Source organism: Condylura cristata, unplaced genomic scaffold, assembly GCF_000260355.1.
Source record: "Condylura cristata isolate star-nosed mole 26May11 unplaced genomic scaffold, ConCri1.0 scaffold00008, whole genome shotgun sequence".
NCBI lineage: Eukaryota > Metazoa > Chordata > Mammalia > Eulipotyphla > Talpidae > Condylura > Condylura cristata.
Window position 1 is genome coordinate 62014372 of NW_004567109.1, and position 21176 is coordinate 62035547.

General features: G+C 43.1%; 2 protein-coding genes across 4 annotated transcripts in view; one reads left to right on the top strand and one right to left on the bottom strand.

Annotated features, from left to right (window-relative positions):
* SIMC1 (SUMO-interacting motifs containing 1) overlaps positions 1-12011 on the top strand; it is a 56149-nt gene extending 44138 nt beyond the window's left edge. The window contains exons 8-10 of the mRNA XM_004679550.2: positions 3172-3328; positions 3515-3599; positions 11174-12011. Coding sequence (XP_004679607.2) covers positions 3172-3328; positions 3515-3599; positions 11174-11436 — 505 coding nt within the window. The 3' untranslated portion in view covers positions 11437-12011. The remainder of the gene's footprint in view (positions 1-3171; positions 3329-3514; positions 3600-11173) is intronic.
* Positions 12012-12104: 93 nt separating this feature from the next.
* The window catches only part of KIAA1191 (KIAA1191 ortholog), a 12522-nt gene continuing 3450 nt past the window's right edge, over positions 12105-21176 (bottom strand). For 2 of the 3 annotated variants that reach the window (XM_004679243.2, XM_004679242.2), the window contains 6 exons: positions 20222-20400; positions 17644-17770; positions 15054-15178; positions 13862-13968; positions 13565-13707; positions 13163-13457 (listed from right to left, as the gene is read on the bottom strand). In XM_004679243.2, the coding sequence (XP_004679300.1) occupies positions 13249-13457; positions 13565-13707; positions 13862-13968; positions 15054-15178; positions 17644-17770; positions 20222-20371 (861 nt within the window). In that variant the 5' untranslated portion in view covers positions 20372-20400 and the 3' untranslated portion in view covers positions 13163-13248. Of the gene's footprint in view, positions 13458-13564; positions 13708-13861; positions 13969-15053; positions 15179-17643; positions 17771-20221; positions 20401-21176 lie in introns of all 3 variants that reach the window. The other variant, XM_012722415.1, reaches the window with a different exon arrangement.

The window sequence follows — 21176 nt, forward strand, 5'->3', positions numbered from 1 at the left end:
TCTGTCTCTGGTGAAGCCTCTCACCGCCCCGAGCCTCTGGCCTGTACCCCAGTTCTGTATGCATAAATAAATAAATCTTTAAAAAAAAAAAAGAGTAATCAGCAAGATGCAGAATAAAAATCAGACTTTAAAGAGAATTTGGAAAATATCTTGCAAATATAGTAATTTGGAGTTCTTTGCATTAAAGAAGAAAATTTGTCAGAGAATGTTCAGAAACATTAAAAAGCTAAAAGCCTACAAATATCATAGACTTTTTAAGCTTTTGAATAATAATTAAAAGGCTAAAAGGTATTCATTCTGCTTTTCATCATCTATATGTAAGTATACACACACACACATATATTTTAAACATGTTTTTCTCACAGTACAGGCTTCTCCCCTCAGGTGTAGTCACCACAGTTTTACCATCCAAGTGCCCACACGCCTCCACTGCACTCCGCCACATTCTCCTCCCCACCTGTCTCTGCTCCTCTTCCTCCCGTCCTGCATGTCTCAGATCTACAGTCTGCTCTCAAGGACTGGTCTTACAGATGGTCTGATCCTTTGTTTGGCTTCTCTAGATTCCACATGTAAGGGAAACCATCTGGTATTTTTCTTTATCCTTATGCCTCACTTCACTTAGAATAATCCCTCCCAGCTCCATCCGTGTTGCCCAAATGGTCTGCATATATCTTTCTGGATTGCTGAGTAGTACAGTACTCCACCGTGCATGGGCAACGCCTCCGGATCCACTCATCTGTTCTGGGACATTTAGATTGTTTATAGCTTTGCGAAATTGTGCTGCTATAAACGTGCAGCTTTCCTTTCAAATTAGCATTTTTGTTCTCAGATAGATACCTCGGAGTGGAATTGCTGGGTCACATGGTAAAGCCATTTTCAGTCTCCTGAGGAATCTCCATGGTTTTCCACACAGGGCCTGGGCGAGTCTGCATCCCACCGGCAGTGTAAGAGGATTTCTTTTCCTCTACACACTCCCCAACACTTGTTGGTGGTTTTTCTCATAAGTACAATTCTCACAGGTGTGAGACAGTATCTCATTGTGGTATTGATTTGCATTTCCCTGGTGTTAAGTGACGATTTCATGTCTGTTGGCCATCTGCATGTCTTCTTTGGAGAAATGCCTACTTAGCTCTTCTACCCATTTTTTTTGCTTGGGTTATTTTGTTGTGGTTGAGTTCATTCTGTTTTTTGAAATTTGCTTTTACACAAGTTAATATTATTTGCTGGTGAAAAGAAAATGGAACCAAGAAACAAGGGTGGAACCAAGAAAATAAAAATGAATATACTTTGTTATTTATCATTTTTTTAAAGACTTATTTATTTATGCATAGAGAACTGGAGTACAGGCCAGAGGTGCAGGAGGTGAGAGGATTCACCAGAGACAGAGCAGGAAGCAGAACAGGCAGATGTACTGAAATACACTGCTCAGGAGAGCAGCGAGTGGATCAGGAGAAGTCTGCCACACTATGTGGGTCACCTCCCTGGCCGGGATCAAATTCATGCTTCAGTGGCTGCAGTAGCTTCATAGTGCTGTGCTTTAACCCACTACACCACCAAGAAGGGCCACATTTATCATTTTTATTGACAGCAATGACACAGAGACACCTTCTGCCCCACTTTTCCAAAAAGCTGGAGTGTTGTAGGAGAAAAACTCTTGGATGTCGGTCTGGCCCTATTGCTTGGATGTGGACTAGGCAAGCCATGCTGTTACTCCTTGCTGCCACCTGCTTACTTTCTGCTTCCAAGAACTGCTAAGACTAGCAGACCTAACAAGGATTAGCAAAGAAACCAAATACATCCAGGCAGTCCAGGGATGCTCCTTATGCATGAGAGAGTCACCATCCTTTTTTTCTTTTTTAAAGCTGATGTTGTTTTCAGAACAATTAATTGATTTGTCAAACTTCCTGAAGTCTAGTGCCAGTTTTGTAGCTCTCTTCAGAAGAGATGTGCTCCAGTCTGCCTTTCACTGGTAACCCCCCACCCCATGAGGTAGAATAAAAAGTCAAGGGCAGGAGTCCCTCTGGGACACCCAAATATCAAAACTTGAAATTTAAGAAACTTCAATGCCAATGTATTTTTTGTTTGTTTGTTTAAGCTTTTAAAAGAATTATTTATGCATACAAGAACTGGGGCACAGGCCAGAGGTGCTGGGGGAAGAGGATTCACCAGAGACAGAGTGGGGAGGAGAAAAGATAGATGTACTGAAACACACTGCTGAGGGGAGCAGCAGGCAGGACAGGAAAGGTCTGTCATGCCACGTGGGTCAGCTCCCCAGCTGTAAATCGAACTCTTGCTGCAGTGGCTGCAGACAGCTTCACAGTGCTGCGCCTTAACCCGTTGCACCACCAGGGAGGGCGATAGCTGTGTATTTTTTTCTTGTTTTTGCCCTTATTTTTCCTTTTGAAATGTCTCCTGCCTTGAATTTTCTCTGCTCCTCTTAGACCACTGTCACCAGTGCCACCTCCTGCATAAGAAGGCCACTTCAGCCCTCTGATCCAAGGCACACTCTCTTCTCTGTCTCTAGAGCAGGCCAGCACCTTGTTCACATTCACATTCCCATACACTCCCTGCAGTGTGGGCTCCCATGTATACTTCTTGTCCCTTTTCAACAATCACATTTTTTTTTTTTTTTAGCAATACCCTCTTTCATTTATCTCAGTATTCCTTGATGTACCAAACAGCAGCTGACCCTAGAGGCCAGTTTATTCTCAGGTTTTAATTATCTTAGGTATGATATGAAGTAATTCTTTTAACATATCCTAAACTTGTCTTTTTCAAAAGTCAAAAATTTCCCCCTCCTGGGTGGAGTGGGGAATGGGATCAAAAACAGGGGGGGGGGGGGTGTGTGAGGAGGGAAATGCATGGGATTATGGTAATGGCACACGGATGACTTGGTGATGGGAAACCCGCAGGGATTACAATTGAGATGGAAAAAAAATGTACAAAATGATGTAAAAATAAACTTTTGTAAAATAAAAAAAATTCCCCCTCCTTTGGCAGCTATGAACAAATCCATGTCTGCCCTGTCCACAAACTTTGTGGTTTAGAGGCCTCCATGGTACTCCTTTGCCGTCTCATTTTTAGGGCAGATGTTAAGAGCATTCAGGAAGTGAGATTTTTGTTTCTTGAAACAATCGTGATGGTCACCTCCCTTTCCTCTTCTCCACACAGAGAGATGTTCTTTACTACCATGGAAAGCCATCTTCTGCGCTGCAAAGTGTTAGAAATCATATTCCTCCACAGCTGCGAGACACCCACTCGCCTGCCCCTGTCTCTGGCCCAGGCCCTCTACTTTCTGAACAATTCCACATCACTGCTCAAGTGTCAGGTACGTTGCTTCCTACTTCAATCCCTGGTTTAAAACACCTTTCCCGGCCCTCCCTCGTGGCATAGCAAGTTAAAGCACAGCACTAAAAAAAGCACCTTTCCCTACTCCTTACCATATCTAAAGATGACTTAAAAAATGGTACAAAACATTTGGCTGAGTGAAGATTGCTTTTTACTATCTCCACAGTCAGATAAAACCCAGTGGCAGACTTGGGATGAGCTGGTTGAACATCTGCAGTTTCTGTTATCCAGTTATCAACATGTTTTAAGAGGTAAGGAGCATTTGTTCACAAATAAGGTAGTGTTGAAGGCCTCATAATGGACATTATTATGAATTAAAGTTACCTAGAGACAGTAATTTGTTAGCTTAACTAAAGCATTATTCCTTGGTTGCAACTATAAGGAACAAGAAATAATATAGCTGGAATTTCTACTATGAAATAAGATTCATATATCTTTGTTAGGGCACAGAGTACAGTGTCACAGTTAGCAGATTGTATGGGTAAGCCAAAGCCATTGTAACATGAGAAGTGTTCAGGAATGATCTAACTCCATGCCACGGATCCTGTCCCATCACTCATTGGTTCTGCTGGACAGATTGCGCACCTGCTGTAGACATTGTAAACATCAATACACAATGCAAATCCATGGCCAAACAATTGTGCAAGTTGCTCTGCTCAAACCACAGGCAAAGCCAGTGATTAGTGAGGATCTGGGAGTATCAGACTAATGACACACAGGAGACCAACATTGACGTGTACTTTAGTGGAATATCTGCTTCAAACGAAGATGATTTTATTAGACATGGATTAACGAAGCCCTTGGGAAAACTGATGTGATTATTAATTGCAAAAGGAAGAATGTAACTCCATGGAGAAAACTGGCATTCCTCTTGATGTGAAGCCCTGAGAGGGCACCTCATTACTTATGTAGTGTTCTTGCCAGAAATTCATGACCTGAATCTAATAACAAGGAAACATCAGACAAATCTAGATTGAGGGACCAAAGAACTGATCTATATTCTTCAAAAGTACCAATGTCTTAAATGCAAAGGCTGAGGATTAAAAAGCTAAAGCACATAATATTAAATGAAAACATGACCTTGAATTGGATCCTAGACCAAGCAAAAAAAAAAAAAAAACTATAAAAGTACTTTTATTGAGACAGTTGATGAGATTTAAATTGACTACACAATAGCATTGCATTAATATTAAATTTCCTGTTGTTATATTACCCTGGCTTATGAAAGAAAGTAAATGTCCCTGGTCTTTGGAAATTCACCTGAAGTATTAAAGACACAAGGGTATATTGTCCAATTCTTAAATACTAAGGGAGAAAAGTGTATACTTGTGTATACAAGTTGTGTATATGCATATATAAATTTTGATCATTTTGAGATTTTGAGATTCTTTTTACCCAGGAATGGCACATGGAAGATAAGATAGCCATTATATGCCCTCTCAGACCTGGAACTGAGGTAGTTAATTGTAAAGACACTAAAAAAAATTAATACACTGGATTTAAGACCGACAGTCTAAGTAAACATCCAGCCTCAACATCTAGTCTGTATTGGTAACTAATGCTATTATCTCCAGACATCATGTTTCTTCCTTCAGTAGAATGGGGATGGTTATGTACAACTTGCCAAGACTGATTGCTAATAAGTGTGAGGAAAAAGCAGCAAGTGCTGAATCAAGGTTAGCTGAATCTCTGTTTGCCAAGCAGGAGCAGGCTAAAGTGATCTGCTCGGTCAGGCTCTATAACTAAAACTTTGAAGAGTATCAAGGACACTACACGTGGTGGTATAGTGTGTGTGTTTTTAGTACCCTCAAAAAATGGTACATGTCATTCTCAGAACATAGCCTCAAAGGCAAATTCCATGTGTACTTAGCCTCACTGAGGTTTATGTAATTGTTTATTTTGGAAATCTAGCAAGAAGTTTAATATTAAAGCAGCTTGTTTTGCTTAAAGTTCACCTTTAGCACTTCTTGTTCATTTCTGTTTTGATTCCCAGAGAAATGACCTCTTGGGAGCAACAGTAACCTAATATAGACAAGTTGGACTTATACTTTCAATAAGGAAGGGAACCCTTAGATAATTATATGCTGATCAAGAATAAATGCTATAATATCCTTAACATCCTCCCCTGATTCTTTGGAGGCCAGGAATTAGGAGAAACAACATTGAGAGCCACTGTCTTCCCCCAAAAAAATAGCTAGACAGAGCTTGAAATGGCCAGTGTCTTTGTCAGGAGGCCTCTTACTATGAAGTCCCCTTAGTCTCCTCTGTCATTTCCAAGGGACTCAGGATGTTGTTGAAGACATTTTGAGTTCAGCCTGAGTTGTCCAGCCCCAAGAATGGACAAAGAAGGGAAGAATTTGGAAAACCCAAGCTTGCCCTTTGCTTAGGGGAAACTTTTAGCCTGGAGGAAGAGAGAGGAAGAAAGACTAGGCAAATTCACATAAACAGGCCAATCCAGAACCTGGCGAAGGTATCACCCCAATTTCACAAATGGGGGGACAGAATCCAGGAGAAAAGTAAATGCTGAGACAGTATTGAAACTTGGGTCTGTGTCCAAAGTCTGTGTGCAGCAAAAACACACTGGACAGAATTGCTTTTCTGTGAGATAACTAGGTAAGATTAGAAGGTGAGATTCTAAGGAACTTCCCACCCCCATTTTTAAACTCTGTATATATGGTTAAATTACTGTTGCACAGACCCTTGACCTTGGAGAGAAGTATATCCTGAACCCCCACAACTTAAAAACGTTAAATTGCAGAACAGGCCCACTGAAATGTGGAGGCTGGGTTGTCAGTGGAATGCACATTCTCTGACTCAGTCAGTCACCTACACCCCCATTTCATAGCCACAAAACACCACTTTGAGCCTCAGCAAAATGACAAATTACTATGTGCCATGAGTTTTCCTGATGCTTGTGAACAGTTAGAACCTCCTATTTTGAAACTTGAATAGGAATTTAAAGATAATACTTAAGCAAAATGCATGTTCTTCCTGAATCTCACTCAGTGGTACAACTTAGGCAGGGGGCCCATGGCTGTCTGGCACCAAGTCATTCCAAGGGGTGTCACATGCAGCCTTCCTGCAAGAAGCCCTGTCCACAAGGGAAGAAAGCAGATACAGGCAAGATCAGTTTAATTCTTGCATTCAACCAGGCAACAAATGCTCGCCAAGTCCCTTCTCTGTGCCTGACTCACTGGGAAAACTTGAATGAGTGAGACTGACATGGCTCCTGCCTTCACAGAGCTTACTGTCTAGTGAAGCGCCTGGACCTAAACAAATAATCATACAAACAGCATATAATTATATTAAAATAAATGCTACGAAGGAAGATACAAGTGCATATAGTGGAAGGAGCTAATCTACTTTTGGAGGGACCAGGGAAAGCCTCCATGAAGAAGTGATACTTCACATGAGATAGGAAGTATTGGTGTTAGAAGGCAAATTGAGAGGGCAGTTTCCCAGAAAAAGCAGCATGTCTGAGGGCCTTAAGTAACTGTTTAGTGAGTCCAAGCAACATAGAACAAACATACAAGACTGAGGCTATAGTAAGCAAGGGGAGATCAGCGTCATGTGTGACTAGACAGTAACCAAAACAGGGCAGGAAGGGTGGTCCTGGTCATGTTAAGGAATTTCAACTTGACTCCAAGAGTAAAGAAAAGCCATCAAAGTGGTTTGGAGTAAGGTGTCTCTTCTTCGCATGTGGTGAATAGTTTGATGGAAGACCAGAAAGGTCAGAGGCAGGGTAATGGTGCTGAGGGTGTACAGCTAGGAAAGGCAGTGGACAGAAGTTAAAAAGCTCACTGCAGGGGCCTCCCTGGTTAAAGCACCAAGGGTTAAAGCTCAGCACTGCAAGTTCCATCCCCAGCCAGAGAGGTGGCCCACATAGCGCAGCAGATCTCTCCTGTCTCACCCACTGCTCCCCTCAATAGTGTGTTCCGGTTGATTCATCTGTTCTGCTCCCCACTCTTACTCTGGTAAATCCTCTCACCTCCTGCATCTCTAGCCTGTACCCCAGTCTTATATGCACAAATAAATCTTTAAAAAGAAAAAAAAAAGCTCATTACAGCTTTTTTTAGGTTATATATTCCTATAGTGGTGATAATAGTAAAGTAATAGCTAGTGTTAGGGATAAAATGACCCAGAAACTATTAATATATAACATTCTACTATCAGCCAAAATCTCAAGCTAGGAATTGTACTAAACCCTTTCTATAAACTGCCTCACACACACAGTAAGCACAACAACGAATCATGGTAGAACTCTATCTCTACTGAAGCATAAAATCCAGGGCCTGGCCAACTGGACCAGAAAGCTGAAGTCCACTGGCCAAGAACTCCACCCCCTGCGAAGTGCTTAGATGGACACTGCCAAAGTTTGCTTCTTTGCATTTCCTGTATTTTAATAAAGTCCAAATTCTTGCTCCCACTCCAAGTCTCTCTGTCATCCAGCCTTTACCTTTTTTCAAAATCATTTTTACATTTTTCAGAGTAACACATGGCCTCATTTTGAAAAAGTCAAATTCCACTCAAGGACTTTTGTCCCCTTCAACCCTTCCCTAACAGTAGCAGAGTAAAATGGAGATTTCCCTGCTTAAAACTTTCTGGTTTGGGCCTCCCTTGTGGTCTAGGGGTTAAGTCTCAGCCAAGTTCAATCCCAGCCAGGGAGCTAACCCACCTGGCACAGTCCTCTCCTCTCTCACCCACTGCTGCCCTCAGCAGTTAACAGGCAGAGCAGTAGATCCACCTGTTCTGCTCCCTATGCTGTCTCTGATGAATCCTCTCGACCCCCGCAACCCTCTTGCACCTCTGGCCTACTCCCCAATTCTTCTGTACAAAAATAAAAAATCCCTGTTTAAAATAAAAAAGCAAACTTTCTGGACACTTCCCTGTGATTTCAAAGGCTGACTTCCATCCTATTCTGTGGCCCAGCCTTTCTTCCAGTCTCATCTGAATACTGCTTTCCATTTTAACTACCAAATTTTACCTCTCGAAAGCAACTTTTTCCTGCCTCAGAGCATTGTGTTCTTGCTGCCTGGAATGCTTCCTCCCAGTCCCATGCCTGGTTGTTTATTCTCATCCTTCAGGACCCAGCTAAGAGGGCCTCCCTGTCTATAGTAGACTGTTCCCTTCATCCCCAGTGTTAGCTTATCACAGCATCTGATTTCTTTGACTGTGCTCACTAAAAATATAGTTTTTGTTTTTTTAAAAAAAAAAAACATGTTTTTTTTTTTACTGTCAGACTTCCTGGAACAAAAATGTCAGTCCACCAGGGCTAACCCAAGTCTCTGATCCTGCTGTTTCTCCAGAATCTAGCCCAGCTCCAGATACGTAATAGGTGCTCACTCCAAATTTTGAGAGATTATTGAGAAGGCTCTGCAATGACATCTTAAGGCAGCTGTTTCCTGGATTCCAGGCTTTTTGGACACTGTAATTATTATACTTCTCTTCAGACTACCACTAGGCAAAGCACATTGCTATAAATTTAGAGGGACTTAATGAAGATATCTGAAGGTTCTACAAAAAACAGTGAGCATTTGCAATGTAATCTAGTAAGACTGCTTTAAGGTATCATTGCTCAAATTTCTGGAAATCATGTAGCTAGACTTAATAATCCTGTTAATGCGGGAACAGTTATCCCCATTTTACAAATGAGGGAATTAAGCAAATGGTCCTCTGTGCTCTGGTGAATGTGACAGGCATCAGTCCTCAAACTCTCAGTGCAGTTGCCTTACACTTGATCTCGTTGCCCTTGGCCTCAATTCCACACGTAGCCAGAACCCTGGAATCAATGGAATTGATCTGTAGATTTGGGATGAGATACCCTTTTAATTTCTTTTCCTTTTCCCCAATTTTTATCATTACATCCACAGAAAGCTGAGAGTAACGCAGTGAACACCCATGTGTGCTTCACCTTGACTCAGCAGCTGTTGCCACTCACCTACTGTCCCATATATCTACTTCTCTTGCTGACCTAGTGGAGCCATCATAACCTCGCTGCTAAATGTCAGCCTATACGGATATTCTCCCCCATGTACCTATATCACACTCAAGAAACCTACCCCTTGCTAGAGTATCATCTAAAACTCTGCCCCAATAGTCTCCTTTCTAGGCGGCTTTGTTTTCAGCCAGGACCCAGTCAAACTATCATGCTCTCTATTCAGTGTTGTTCTCCTTCATTTTCCTCTAATATAGCAGTGCCCAGCCATTGTCTTTCACATGACAGACACTTCATTACTTTGTAGAATGTCCCACATAGACTTGTCTAATTATTGCCTCAATTATGTTTAAAAGAAAAATATACTTGCTGTTCAGAGCAAGTGTTCTCACTGTTGGAATGGAAATTGAGGTATCAGTATGCATTTATATTCTTAAACAAATTATAACATATATTGGCTTTGTCATCAGAAATGGTCTGCAAACAGATACTCCAGTAGCAACCAGCGTACTTAGCACCCAGATCTTAGTTTCTAAAGACCATTTCTCATCCCTCACTAAGGGCAGGCTGGGAGGCGAAGAAGGCTGATTCTAGGACCATGGCAAAATAATTACGAGGTCAAGCTTAAGTGGATAAGTGGGCCTCCCTGGTGCAATCGGCAGCCACAGCAGATACTGGCCACTGCCACCCTGGCCAGGGGGTGACCCACGTGGCGCAGCAGACCTCTCCTGACCTGCTCACTGCTCCCCTCAGCAGCGTATTTCAGAGGATCTGCCTGTTCTGCTCCCCACTGTGTCTCTGGTGAATCCTCTTGCCCTCACACCTCTGGCCTAAATTCCAGCTCTTGTATGTATAAATAAATCTTTAAAAAAAAAAAATGGAGAAGGAATGCAAAGTAGAACATTACCACTCTTGAATCTACTAACAGAATGGAATCAGGTAAGGGATCGTTGGATGTTAAAACCATCAAGTGAAAGGATGAACAGAATATTCAGTCACAAAGTTTTACTCTCTGGGTTACTTACTAAAAGCTAACAGAATAGAGAAACCTGAGAGACAACAATCTTAACCAAATGCTCAAACTCAGCATCCTGTGACTGAACCAAACTGACATTCTTGCCTCTTGAAGTCATACTGAGGGAGGGAACATCTTCATCTACTGTGTTCATGCTGGTAAGATTTAACAGTAATCTACTTTATGAGGAAAATTCATAGCTCACCTTGTAATTTCTTTGCCATGGTCCTAGAATCAGCCTTTTCTCCCTCCCCCCTCCCCAAAACAAAGTTCTGACTTTTTTTAGTGAGGGGTGGGAAATGGTCTTTAGAAACTAAGACCTGGGTGTTAGTATGCTGGTTGCTCCTAGCGTGTCAGTTTCCAGGCCATTACTGACAACAAAGCCAACAAATGTTATAATTTAAGAATAGAAATGCAAACTGATACTCCAATTTCCATTCCAACAGTAAGAATACTTGCTCTGAACAAATATATTTTTCTTTTAAACATAATTACTGTAATCAACCAGCCCACAACAAACTCAGTTCAGTGTTTCTTTGCAATTCTTTTGATACTTAGAATCTCCCTAAAGCTACAGAAAATTTGCATATATTCATTTCACGCGGTTATATAATTTGAAATAGTTTCACTGTGATAAATTTTCACAATTTCCCCCTTCAACAAGGGGGAAAAAAGGAAACAGAATTTCTCTTAATATGTAAAACTTCAGGACCAGAGGGAATTAAAAACAAAAAGCTCTTTTGGAAATAGAGCGGGTATTCATGTGGTCTTTGACTCAGATCCCAGTAACCTAGCTACTAAAATTGGACTTCATCTTAAGTCAGAAGAACAAAAGGCAGGTAAGAACAGTTGAACTGACTTTTTCCCCATTGCAGAGCACTTACGGAGTTCAGTGATTGACCGGAAAGACTTAATAATCAAGAGGATCAAGCCCAAGCCCCAGCAAGGAGACGACATCACAGTGGTGGATGTGGAGAAGCAGATCGAGGCCTTCCGCACCCGCCTCATCCAGATGCTGGGGGAGCCGCTGGTCCCGCAGCTCCAAGACAAAGTGCACTTGCTGAAGCTCCTGCTCTTCTATGCTGCAGACTTGAACCCCGATGTAGAGCCCCCCACCACCAACTGGAGCAGCCCCTGAATCCGAAGCACTGAACACCAAGAATACCTCCTGAACTCTAGCTCCAACTATTGGGAACTTCCTCTAAGAGTATAAAAAGTAGCTAAAAACCTTACAGGACCAAACCTATTTATCTGTAGGTTATAATACCTTTCTATGGCTTAGGAAATTTTTTTTTTTCTATAATCCTTAGCCTAGCCTGTTCTCAACTGGCTTAAATACACATGGTGTATATATTTTGTAATAAATTATTTATCTATACTTTTTTTGAAACAGGTAATACCATATGCACTAAATGCTTAATATTTCCATTCAAGATGTGAAAAAAGAATCCCTCTCCTGAACAAATCCTAGACATCAATTATGTCATCCAAGGTACTGACAGCCTGTTTCAAAAGAGAAAAGACATCCATTGCTCCCTAATGGAACACTACATCCTATATTAAAACTGTTAATTGCCTATGAATTTGACCTGGTGGCCAGTTACATTAAGATCTTCTGTAATGAAGTGGGGAGGTAGAAACAAAAAGATTTGAGTGTTACCAAAAATTGACGTTAAAAGGATATAATAAAAAGGCAATGTTTTTGCAAATTATTAGTTTACCGTGCTTCGATTCCATGACTGTGAGTAGGAAAAATGGAATACCTACTCCTAACAGGACAAAAAAAGTCTATCCACATTTGAGAAAGTAGGAAAGGAATTTTATTGTCAAAACAGGTGATACAAGCATAACAGAAGACACAAATAAATTAATCGTTCTAATCACTTTAGACTCCAGGGCCTCTCTCTATGGAAAGGTCAACTCAGCTCTTTATCCATACATGATACTACCCAAAATAACCCAGCAGGAATTAGAGATACCATGTCCACTGAGCATGGCCACAGTGAAGCAAAATAAAAGGCATTTTCCCTTTTCCTTTCCTCAGTAATGAAGGTATGAGGCTCACTTGGGAGAAAAATGATTTCATGTAGAAATATTTCTAATTGTTCTACGTCCCAGAATAAAGTTTCAGGCTCTGACCTGAACAAGGAAATTCAAACAAGGTGACGGCAGTTTCACATGAGCCTCAAGCCTATAACCTAACTAGTTACCACCTTCATTTAAAGAATTTAACATCCACTCATATTTACCAAACCAACAGACTGAATTTTCTCTGGAATGAAGTTTTCAAACAAATCGTAGTTAAATTAATCTCACTTTAAAGTGCAACCAAGTTGATACGCAAGACTAGTGTTTGTTCTATGACACATAAAACAGTACTGGCCCAAGAAGAACCACGTTAAGAACCAGCTGTAGGACAAAGTGGTCCATAAGGTTTACAGCAAACATGGAGACTCCAGTTCTGGCACAGGAAGAGCTGTACCAGATCTCAAACACCTTGTAGGTGCCCCTAAGTGACCAGGCTGGAGCACAGTGCCAGCAGAGTCCAGAGCCGTCCAAACCAGTGAACACCCTTCGACTCCATGATTTGCGCATGGGCACAATGGCAGTGGAAAAGGAATCAGGAAGCCGTGGTCTCAGATCAACATAAGCGTTATTTACCTTGGACTCTATCAAAGTGCTTGCCCAGATCAGATGATATCAAAATAGGTGATGAGGTCCCCCACGTCACCGCTGAGATTACTTAATCTAATTTCAAAGAGTACAAAATGGCTTCTTCCACAGAAGGGCAAGCTTTGCGCTAATGTTTCTCAAACACAATTATGTCTCCAGCTCTAGCCTCAGTTTGAGAGATTTTTAAAAATAATAAACTTTTCCTATGTCAGAGCTAAGGTAGATAGGGGAGTCAGGTGCAAGACACCTTCTCTCCAGAGTCCCTGAATAGAAAGTTCTAAAAGCCAGTGGGTGTGAGCACATTCAAGTCACGGGGTTTGAGATTATGGGTCCTTGGCAGTTGTTTCTTCGCTTCTGTCACTGGGATGTCCATTTTGGGTGGCTTGAAGGCTGCTGGGTCGTCTGCCATCCGGGTGGCCTGGACTCGCATCAGTTCCATTGGAGAAGGTTTCTGGGCTCCTTTATAGGCCTGAGTGGCAAAACCTCCTACCAAAGTAAACCAGAGAGTAAATGATTTCCAAATAAATAGGTAGCTCCCAAAATACATGGCAAGATGGTACCATACAGCTTTCTCTTCTAAGAAGCTGCCTTACCTGAATCAGACTTCTGGAGGGACCTCGGTCCAAAGAGGTTCCATTTGTCTGCCAAGTTTCTGTCCTTATCCCCACTTCCAGAATCCATGGTGCTAGGATTTGAGCCAGGTAATGCTGTGGAGGAGCCAGAAGTGAACCAGCCTCTGGAAGAGAAAAACATAAAACATATCCTTCATATATACTCTTTCTAGAGTTCTAGAAGCGTCTCAAGTCAAAAGACTAAAGCATCAACTACTCCTCACTTTGAAACTGCGAGTTTAAACCCTGACTGGGTATGCAGCACTAGGAAGAGCTCACCTGGACTTCTGCCGCGGAGAAGACTGGGGGGTGCTGCTTGGCGTGGACTGGGCCGAGGCAGACTGCTTCTCATCTTTTGTCACCTCTCCACTCTGTAGCTTTAGTTTCTGTTCAGAGGGGTAAGAGACTTTTTAATTAAAAGTGAGAAGTAGAGAATAGTTACAAAACAGCCAAATTTGAGTATAAACAATGTGGTTTACACTCTTAACTTTAGGCAAAAGGAAAAATACTAATAAGTTCTATAATTTTAGCTTATAGAACAGGAATTTCCTTTCTGTCATACTAGATAAGAGTTCCATCTTTTAAAAACATCTATTTTTTTTTCTGCAACATATCTGAAACACTTATGAACTATGGCCCTCACTCAATTAACAGAAGCAGTCCCTGTTTCTTAGCTGTGCCCCTCCACAATCCAACACTTTATGCGCCCCATCGGAAGTCAAATTCTCAATCAATCTTGGAATAAGGGGGAGAACCTGCAAGAAGATCAGGCATCAAGAGACTTGTTCAGGTACTACGAATGGTTCGATAATGACTTCAGACTTCAATCTCTTCACTTACACTGACAGTATCAACCTCAAAGGATTAATACAGAGGGGCTAGGTGAATGTGCTTTCCTTAGCAGAAAGCACTGCTAAGTAAGTATAAATGGGAATACCTCGAAAGAAAGTGAGTAGACTATTGGGCTCATACAGTTACTTGGTTACCATTAACCTTACCAAAAACTCTTCATACCATTTTAGAAATAAAAGGGCAAAAACATTCCAATTCTATATTTGGTTTTAATCTTTTTTAAAAATATAGAATATGATGTTCTTTTCCAGCTAAAGTGTTAAACCTCTTAAAATTGCCCAATTCTTTGTCCCTCTAAGCCAAACACTGGTACCCAAGTGACCCTTGCTGACTTATTGTCCATGAAGTGCTCACACATAACATGGAGGTAAGCCCAAAGTCTCCTCCCAATAGGAAGTAAGTAAAAGAGATGCCCCCACCCTCTACAGATGGAAAAGTGGGAATTCCATGGCTATGCCTCCGAGCTTTCAGGCAGGAAGCACCCCCACAGGTAGGGCTGTCCAAGTTCTAAACTCCCCACCCAATTCATTCCACCACTCGCCACAGTCCACAACCCACAGCTACATCTCAAGCTAGACATGTTTGCTTGTTTACTTTTAATTCCCAAGAAACAGCTTACGTGGAGTGCTTCTGCCATGCGAAGGTACTTGTTCTCCTCGGTGGTAAGGCCCTTGTGGGGTGTGTAGCCAGCATCTCTCAGCCCTGCCTGTTGCTCAAAACGTTGAATACTCTCCTGGGTCTGTTCTGAAAGAAAGATGACAGTTGCCCATCCTCCATCCCATCACAGACAGACGTCTCCTGGTTTCCTCAGACACGAGAGAGCAGCCCAAAGGGCAGGCTCCATCGCAGCAGTCGCTCTGAACCTTACATGAAGGGCCTTGAATCACAGGAAACCTTCCCTCACACCAAGCTAAAATAAAATGCACACACATCACTCTCCAGTAAGCCAGTTATTACTACAATAAAATAAACAAGTTTTTTTAAGCCAAAAAAAGTACTAAAAATAAGTCACTTCTAAAGGGACAGCCGGTTACCCTCCAGGGAAACACTCCTTTCCTTCCTCTTATTTGTACACTGGGCATTTTTTTCAAATTCAGAACTGCAACATGGAGAAGGCAGCTGACAGAAACAGAAGAGTTTTCCAAATGTAAACTCACCATCCTCAGCACACACATAAAAGACTTTAGCCAACAAAAAGAAATGGGCATATTTATGCAGCATGGCACCAAAATTCAACTCACAAAAGGACTGAAACCACAGAAGACTGCCTTGAACTGGCTGTGACCTCCTGGCGCACGTTTCTGGTGTGTGAAACAGCCTGTCACAGTGCCTGACACAGCAGGCAGCTTCCAATCTTAAGTCAGTCTGACCTGACTATCTCATAATCCATACCTCAGTTATACCCTGGACAGACTCACAGTTGAATTTTGGCTTAAGCTGTGCTCCCAGTACATAATACATCCATGCAGACAGGAATGTGGCAGCTGAAGACCAAACATCTAAGCACCAGATGCCCTTTATGACTTAGTCATTTCCTTTCTAAGGAACTATCTTATTTCTATCAGAAATAGAAGCAAAGAAAAAAATATATCAAGGCATGAAGATCTCTTCCAGGCCTATCAGACAGGACTTGAAAATTCACAGAACAGGAAAGAACTGACCAATTACAACACACCAATACCAGGATTTTAAATGCAACTGTTTTTTAAGACTATAGCAACATCAGATTTTCATAGCAGTACTAACTAAAAACAACAAAAAAACCCAGGAAGGTATTTCTACTATATCTGCAGTTATATAAAAATATGCATGCTTGTGGAAGTGAGTAACTGAGTGACAATACTGTAGTGGGGTGCTGTAACATTCTGTACTGTTGGCAAACTATATCTTCACGAAGGCAGTTCTACTGTATCAGTGACTAAGCTTTCCAACACTGCTATCAATAGTAAATACTCTGAAGCTTACCTAATACAAGTAGTTAGTATAAAAGAGAAAGTTATGAAGTGTTTGGACTTTTGCTTCTTAGGTAAATCCTTCAGGACATGGGCCCTCCCTGGTGGCGCAGCAGGTTAAAACACAGCACTATGAAGCTTCATAGCATGAGTTCGATCCTCGGCCAGGGAGGTAACCCACATGGCACAGAAGACCTCTCCTGACCCGCCCGCTGCTCCCCTCAGCAGTGTACTTCGTCGACCTGCCTGTTCTGCTCCCCGCTCTGTCTCTGGTGAACCCTCTCACCAGCCCTGCACCTCTGGCCTGTACCCCAGTTCTGTATGCATAAATAAATCTATTTTTGTTAAAGATTTATTTATTTATGCATACAGAACTGGGGTACAGGCCAGAGATGCGGAGGGTGAAAGGATTCACCAGAGACAGAGCGGGGAGCAGAACAGGCAGATCGACGAAGTACACTGCTGAGGGGAGCAGTGGGCGGGTCAGGAGAGGTCTGCCACGCCATGTGGATCTCCTCCGGGGCAGGCAGGGATCGAACTCATGCGGAAGTGGCTTAAGCTTCTTAGTGTTGTGCTTTAACCCGCTGTGCCACCAGGGAGGGCCCAAATAAATCTTTTCTAAAAAAATTCTTCAGGAAGTGCCCAAGACAAGCTGATGCCCACCCAGTGCCGATAAACAAGGGCTTCCAACTTCAAAGAGCCAACCGAGGAGGCCTCTGTGCCCAGCCATGGCACAGGTTACTGCTGAGCAGAGCCAATATATGACATCATTAACTTCCCATAGGATCTACAAGGCCTCTCCAGAACCAACAAGCTTAGTTAACTTGTGTTTGGTTTCACAAATCACACATTCTTAAAACTAAGGACACATGAGGCTGCCTCGAGGTCTACCAAGAGAACATCTATGACCTGTTTAACTTGAAGGAGGAAAGCAGGGCAAGTGGGCGATGCCTCTTGTGAGAATGGGGCCTTCTCCAGCAGCCATATTCCTGTTTATCACCAGACAAAAAGCCTGGAGAATTAAGTAACTTGAATAAGGCCACACAGGTGGGTAGCGAAAATAAATCCATCAACAAAGCAACAGGCATGCAGTTAGGTCAAACAAGATGCTTGAATGTTTGGCAAATCTTCTGCCCAAATGGAGCCTCTGACATGCTAAGCCAGGCTGTTCACAGAATTCCCCACAGTTGGGCTGTAAAAGGCCTTAGTTCTTCCCCATCGCAGCTGCACTCTATTCTGGGGGTAAAGAATGCTTACTTGTGATCAGAGAATTCATGATGACGTGGGTAGCTTTAGCCTTCACCACAGGGACCTTGTCCACACTACCAGTGGCCGATGACAGGGTCATGGCAGGTGAGGAGACGCTGGCTTCTCCTTCCTCCACCTGTTCGAGAAAGTGAAGGAGGCACTTGAGCAGGGCAAGGGAGTCACACACCTAAACTCACTCCTCTGAGAAGTTGCTGAAATACCTTTCATCTTATTTGAGGAAGAGTCATCTTCACCTGGTCAAACAGTATTATCCATAAAGACTTTATATCAATAAGCTTTATAAAAGCAGCAAAGCCAGAACTTAAGAGCTCTGGGTCTACTCCGTTCCCAGCCCCTGTCCAATATCCCATAACGACACTGCACCCCAAGGAACATAGATGAAACACTACATGAGCACTGTGCACCACACGGAGGTGTTTGCCATGCAGTTCTCAGTCTCTGAGCATCAGAACCCCTGGAAGGGGGTTAAGACAGACTGCCAGATCCCACCTTGGAGTTGACTTGTTTCTAATAAATTTCCAGGTGATGCTGATGCTGCTGGTCTCCAGACTACACTTTGAGGACTAAATCTTCAAGTAACGGTCTTTTAAAAAAAAAAAAAAAATCAATGTAGTTCCCAATCCTTAAGGCGAGAGAGCTGAGAGCTGCTACTTTCTGAACACCCACCATGCTCAGCACTAGCTGGGAGGTTGAAAGTGGGTTTATTCTCCAAGGGAATGAGGAAGAAAGAAAGATGGCCAGAAAGGAGGGCATCAGAAGATGGTAAATGATCCCTGTTACAAAACAGGATTTATCTTTTCAGGGGCTTTTACTAGAGTCACACCTGAGACTTGGCTCCCGCACTTGGAGGATAGTTGATTCCTAACACAGGGAGAGTTGGGATAAATGAAAGCAGGCATGTAATGAGGTGAGCCGGTGTCCTCTGAGAGCAATTGTCCCAAACTGTCAGCTGGTTCAGCCAGGGCACCACAGAAATCTGGAAGACCAGACTTTGCCATGTGAAGCAAGCAGAACCTTTAGAACTGAAGTTGCCCCTCCCAGCGCCAGCACCAGCCTTGCTCATGGCATCACAGGGCTGCTGAGGCCTCTTGTCACATAGCCAGTAGTGTTTTTTTTTTTAACACAAAATATTTTCTCCTCAACAACTGACTGGGTCAGATTTCATTAGGCAATTGATATAGGCAATTTCCCCCATAGCGGTAGGGAGTGCTTTCGTGGAAAGGAGCTTCCTGTGCTGAGACTTGAAGGTGGGGGGAGGATGAGGTGATTCCTCATTAGCAAAGAAGAATCACATAAAGCCCCACAAATGAAAGACTGGGAGCTGGGCTTATCATGTTAGCCACACATTAGTAAGGGCCAAGCCTTTTAATCCTCTTAATTAATCCCACACCCTGTTCCCACTGCTGGGGTTGGTTGGAACTGTGTGCCCTAGGTCATAGCTAGTACAAGGACCTTCAGGAGATTCACACCCAGGTCTCTCAGCAAATGCTTATCATGCAGTTCAGTGGGCCCTGAGCTGTCCTGCAGCTCCAAGTTCAGTGAAATTGTAATGGCAGGTTAAATGCCAAGTTCAGATGAGCTTGGCAGGCCCAGTTCACTCCAGCGACAGGAAAACCTTTCATGCATTTCTGGTAGAGAGGCAAAGCTGAGAAACACAGGCCCTACAGTCAGGAAGCACAGACATCAGTAACATACCCACCACAAGCTGTGAGACCCTAGGGAGCCAAACTGCACCAAAGGGCTGTGAAAACTGTGTAAGGAGACTCGTGCACATGTGTGCGTGTGTAAGCACCAGGAAAGGCCTTAAAAAGGAAGCACTGGCGGTGAGAAAAAGGTATCTAAGGCAGAAGGGATAGCGTGAGGAAAAGCACAGCTTGTATTCAAAAAAGAACCCATTTTTCCCACACTCACTCAAAATGTTCTGGAATCTACTTTACACCAAGTCCTTGATAGCTACTGCAGACAGAGTACAAATCTGAATATGGCCCCTGCCCTCTAGAGGCTGATGGAAGGCGATCAAGTAATAGGATGATAACAGAAGCCCATGGTACAGAAGAGCTCGAAGGGAAAGGGGACAGTCTGATGGGAGCATACAGGAAAATGCTCACAGAAGTGAGCTAAGACTTACAGGAAACTATCTGTCAGGCAGTAGAGTGGGAGAGATTGGGAGAACAGGAGGGGACTGTAAACCAGGCAAGTGGGCCATATGAAGCAAAGTCACAGAGGCATAAAGCACCCTATCAGATGCAAGAAATAGTAACACGTATGGTTGGGTCACCAGGCAGGGGACTGGGAAGGAGCAGAAAAGCAGCTTGGATCTCATGCTGTGGGAAACTGGGGGGGGGGGGGGGGTGTTTGTTAGCAGAGACTACAAAAGAGCCTCAGTAAGAGAGGACAGGTCATTCTAGTTTTAAATTAAGAGGGAAAAGACTACCAATTCCTAAGACAGAAAACAAAAAGGTGGCTGCCCAACTCTCTGGTGCCAGGTGCCACTGAAGTCTTCTAGAACCAAGGAAGGAGAAGGAAGGGGCTGGACTTGCCAGAAGTAGTCAGCAGGGTGAGGTACCTTGGCGAGGTCCTGATACTTGCGCTCTGGAATCACAGGCTTCCAGGCGATGCTGCCCATGTCCGATGGAGGAGGAGTCATGGGTGTAGGGTCCTCCAGGGCATCATCATAGCTGAATGCCCGGCGGTGCATCCCGATGGGCAGGGACATCTTGCCTAGAGGCCCGTTAGGCTCAAGAGCTAAGAACAGAGACACTTGTCAGGATGGATTCAGCAGCTGGAAATAAAAGTACCTTCAAACTGTAAGCAGGAAAAGTTTTGGTCTAGAACACAGCAACAGCTTGTTCTGGAAATAGCTAATCCATTTAAGGAAAGGGAAGTGGACTAAGTCCCTTCCTCTATGCCTGACACTTGGACTCTCCACTTAGCCCACTCGGTGGCTTTCATTCATTTTTATGAATTAGAAACCCTCTTGCAAGATCACACAACTTTAAAGTGCAGTTTGGAATCAAAACCTTAGCTGACAAGATTTCAAAGCTTACGTCCTTTATGGTACTGGCAGTGCCAGTGCTGTCAATTCATGTAAAACTGACATGAAGTCCCTGTCCCCATTTTAAAGATGAAGAAACTAAGGCCAAAGAGGAGTGATTTGCCCAAGTTCATACAGGGGGTAGCAACTGGTGCACAACCAAGCTGTGACTGCAAACCCTCTGCCTTCCCTAACTCATTAGAGGAAAGAACAGCACTGTAAGAAAGATTTAAAACAATGTGGTTCCACTGTCATCTCTAGTTTGAAGTGTTCTAGAAACTAGTTCAAGTACTGCCTGCACAGAGCCAATTTCCATGCCAGAAACTGTTTTGACAACCACCCTCACGAAGTACTGCCAACAGAGCCTGCTGTTGCTGCCCATTGGCGCTGACGGGGGACAGCCCCGTTGCGATGCAGGTGGCCGCACTCTCAGTCCTGCCAGGCCAGGGCCAAGTCCATTTTGTTTCATTGGCTAGTCCTTTCATAA